This window comes from Onthophagus taurus, chromosome 1 (genome assembly GCF_036711975.1).
Source record: "Onthophagus taurus isolate NC chromosome 1, IU_Otau_3.0, whole genome shotgun sequence".
Classification (NCBI taxonomy): Eukaryota; Metazoa; Arthropoda; class Insecta; order Coleoptera; family Scarabaeidae; genus Onthophagus; species Onthophagus taurus.
The window spans coordinates 17,011,932-17,015,705 of NC_091966.1; the positions used below are offsets into that span (position 1 = coordinate 17,011,932).

General features: G+C 29.9%; 2 protein-coding genes across 2 annotated transcripts; both read right to left on the bottom strand.

The window, feature by feature from the left end:
• Positions 1-1,780: 1,780 nt before the first annotated feature.
• On the bottom strand, positions 1,781-2,212 carry LOC139430712 (uncharacterized). Its single transcript, XM_071197939.1, has one exon. The coding sequence runs from the start codon at positions 2,210-2,212 to the stop codon at positions 1,781-1,783; it is 432 nt and encodes a 143-aa protein (XP_071054040.1).
• Positions 2,213-2,359: 147 nt separating this feature from the next.
• Positions 2,360-2,965, bottom strand: LOC139430736 (uncharacterized). The gene has a single exon (XM_071197981.1). The coding sequence runs from the start codon at positions 2,963-2,965 to the stop codon at positions 2,360-2,362; it is 606 nt and encodes a 201-aa protein (XP_071054082.1).
• Positions 2,966-3,774: the final 809 nt, after the last annotated feature.

Below are 3,774 nucleotides of genomic sequence, written 5' to 3' on the forward strand. Positions count from 1 at the left end.
ACACCCATAGCCTGGGTGTATGGCTTTGTATGGTAGTCCTACCACAAAATGGATGCTGCCACCTTTTTTCTAATAACTTTTCCATTGTGTGCAGCATGTATAATAGTTACGGTTGTGAAGTTAGCCATAGATTTTAAAATCGAAAAATGACCGATTTCTGCAACTCAAAACGCAAATTAAAATTAATATTGGAGTTTAGCACTTAGAACAACCCCTATACAAAAATTTTCCCGGGGGTGTTATTAAAACTATGCGTGATATGTTTTAACAGTTTAACAAACCTTTTATTATCTTTATATATTGACAATTAATAATAACAACATTCACTTGTTTTATATTATATATAACTACTCATAAAACATTAATGCACTCTTGATTGGGATTGCTTTATGATAAAATATAACATTTCAACACTCCCCCTCAAGGCCAATCATAGTTACAAACTTTTCTAATTTTGGTTTTGGTAACGGCTTTGTTAGTACGTCGGCAATCATTTCTTATTGCTTTTTTCCATTCTTCTTCATCTTCTTTTAAAGCTTCCTTTAAAGAAATATTTTCCAATATTTGCTTCCAAATTTGTATCGTCGTACGTAGTAGTCGTTATTTTTAACACATTTATCTTAACTTGGTTTTTAATATTTATTATTTCATCTGGTTCATTTTCTATCTTCAATTTGTAAATTTTTCTAGGTCTACCTTTTTTACCAGTTTTTTCTAATTTAGGTCTGCCTCTTCCTCTTTTCAATTCAATTTCTTTTTTTGTAGTTTCTTTTTCACACTTTTCATTTTGATTTAAATGTATTCGATCTTGTGGGTTTAATTCTGGATTTGACGGTGTATTTTCTATTTTTTCTTGATTTATATTTTCACTAATGATTGGGAATTCTACCAATATTTCTTATGTTTGTTTCTTTTCTTGTTCTAACAAAAAATCTTCAATATTTACATTTCCTTTTTTTTTAATTTTACGTCTCTACTAAATATTACGTTTCTTTTATTTGGAATATAAATTCTATATGCTTTCGCTGTGTCGGAATATCCGACAAATGTTCCTCGTACTTCGTTCCTCGTATTTATATAGGTTCAAATTTGTTTTTGTTTGGAGCTTTGTTTAGAACATATACAAGCCTTTGGAAAATTTGTAAGTGTTTTAAATTTAGTTTTGAATTAGCTAACGTTTTATAAGGAATTTCTCCATTAATTCCATTTGAAGGACATCGATTTCTTATGTCATTTGCTGCGTTGATTGCTTCTGCCCAAAATGATGGTGGTAAGTTCGATTGAAGTAAATTACATCTTGCAGTTTCTACTAGCGATCTAATTTTTCTTTCTGCTATTCCGTTCTGTTGGGGAGTGTACGGAACTGTTAATCTTCGTTTAATACCATGTTTCTCCAGGAATTCCTCGAATTTTTGATTACAATACTCAGTACCGTTATCAGATTGTAAATGTTTAATTTTATAACCTGTATTATTTTCGACTTGAGCTTTATACATTTTAAAAATATCTTTAACTTCGTTTTTATTTCGACAAAAATGACGAAATACTTCTTACCTCCTTTTGATTCTGTTCTCATTGGACCACATACATCGGTGTGAATAATTTGTAAAGGTTGATTCGTTCTTACTTTTGTAGATGAAGGAAATTTTGTTTGCACATGTTTTCCAACGATACACCATTCACAGGGTTTCAGCTTGCTTTTCTCGTTAAAATTCAAGATTTTTGTTTTCTTTAAGACTTCTTGAAGAGATTTTTCATTTAAGTGTCCTAATTTATAATGTCAGTCTTGAACTTTGCTTTCATCTTTTATTAAATTTGCTTCTTCTTCTTTTTCAATAAAGTATAAGTCTCCTTTTCTATCTGCTATTCCTAGTACATTTCCGTTTCTTTTATTAATTATAAATGCTCTATTCTTTGTAAATTTAACATCATATCCATGATCTGTAATTTTAGCTACAGATAATAAATTGGTGCGCAAACTTGGTACATATAATGTGTTTTCGAGTCGGACTTGATCTATTGAAAAATTATTTTTTAGATTTATTTTTATTTTGCCAATTCCTTCAACGGACGTTTTTTGATTATTGGCTAATTTTAATTCTTTCGACGTTTTATGTATCTTTTCAAAAATTTCTTTTTCACCACTCATATGAGATGTAGATCCGCTGTCGGGACACCAAACTTGCTTTTTATTTTCTACTTCATTTATCATTGCTTTTGATTCATTAATGTATAATGTTGAACTATTAGATTGTTTGAAGACTTTCTTCTTTTGATTAAAATAACAATCTAGTGATTTATGTCCTATTTTTCCACAAATATGACATTTAAATTTGAACATTTCATTTTTAAATTTATTTTAATTTGGTTTTTGAAAATATCCCCTATTAAATGTTTTTGGTTTATTAACATATAATACATTTCCTTCGGTTTGTTTATTTTCTCTTTCTTCTCTTGCTTCATATTCTTCCAGTATCTTAATTCGCTGTACCTCAGGTTTTGGTAGATCGTCTCTGGTTTCAATGGCAATACGGAAATTTTCGAATTTTTCTGGCAAACTATATAACATGATTATTGTAAGTAGATCTTCGTTAATTTCTAAATTCATTTCTTTTAGTTTGTCTACAGTATCAAAGAAATTATTTAAATATTCATTTATATTTTCTCCGTCTTTCATTTTTGATAACGTCAATTTTTTTAATAGAAATGCATTTTTAGCAGGTCCGCTTGATTGCTGTATTGTTTCTAGTTTCTTCCATACTTCATACGATGTTAAACAATGTTTTACTTGTTTTAATTCTGTAGGGTCCATAGACAGTATTAAGTCTGATCGTGCTTTACTGTCCTTTATTTCCCATTCTCTAATTTTTTTGATTGATTCATCATTTTCCGCTATTAAAGTTGGATTTTTTAATGTTCCATTGACATACTCCCATGCGTCGTTTTTAATTAATATTGCTTCCATTTGCAACTTCTATGTTTCCCAATTATTCTTTTTAAGAGGATCAATTTTAAAACTTGTAGACATTTTTTTTAATTTATTTTAGTTTGTCTTCTTATAAAGGTTTGTTTTTATTACTGTTTTATATCTGGGCCCATAACCTATTAAAATTATGCGTGATATGTTTTAACAGTTTAACCAAGTTTAACAAACCTTTTATTATCTTTATATATTGACAATTAATAATAACAGCATTCACTTGTTTTATGTTATATATAACTACTCATAAAACATTAATGCACTCTTGATTGAGATTGCTTTATGATAAAATATAACATTTCAACAGGTGTTTTCATTTAAGGGCGTAAAAAAGTCCCAAAGTTGTGAACATCGCGTGCGCACGAATACTGTTCGACCAAAATCGAAAAATGACGAATTTCTACAATTCGAAACGCAAATTAAAATTCATATTTGAGTTTAGCGGTCTTAGAATAACCCGTATACAAAAATTTACGGGGGGGTGTTTTCATTTAACGGAGTAAAAAAATCACAAAGTTGTGAACATCGCGTGCGCGCTTGGAAATTCAGAGTTTTTGATTATTAGGTTGAAAATATGTAAGAGTGTAGGGGCGCCGTCGTTGACTAAAAATGTAGGAATCTCATCTGTTGTAGTAATTTCGTCGTAACTGACTGGAGATACCAAAGGTGACAGAATTAGTATCATAAGCAGCGTGATCGTTAGCACTAGGTTCAAATTATGCAGGATAGTACATAGCCTCAAAATGATCGGCAAATAAGTTAACTACTGTTGGCAAATCGGACACACTTTCATC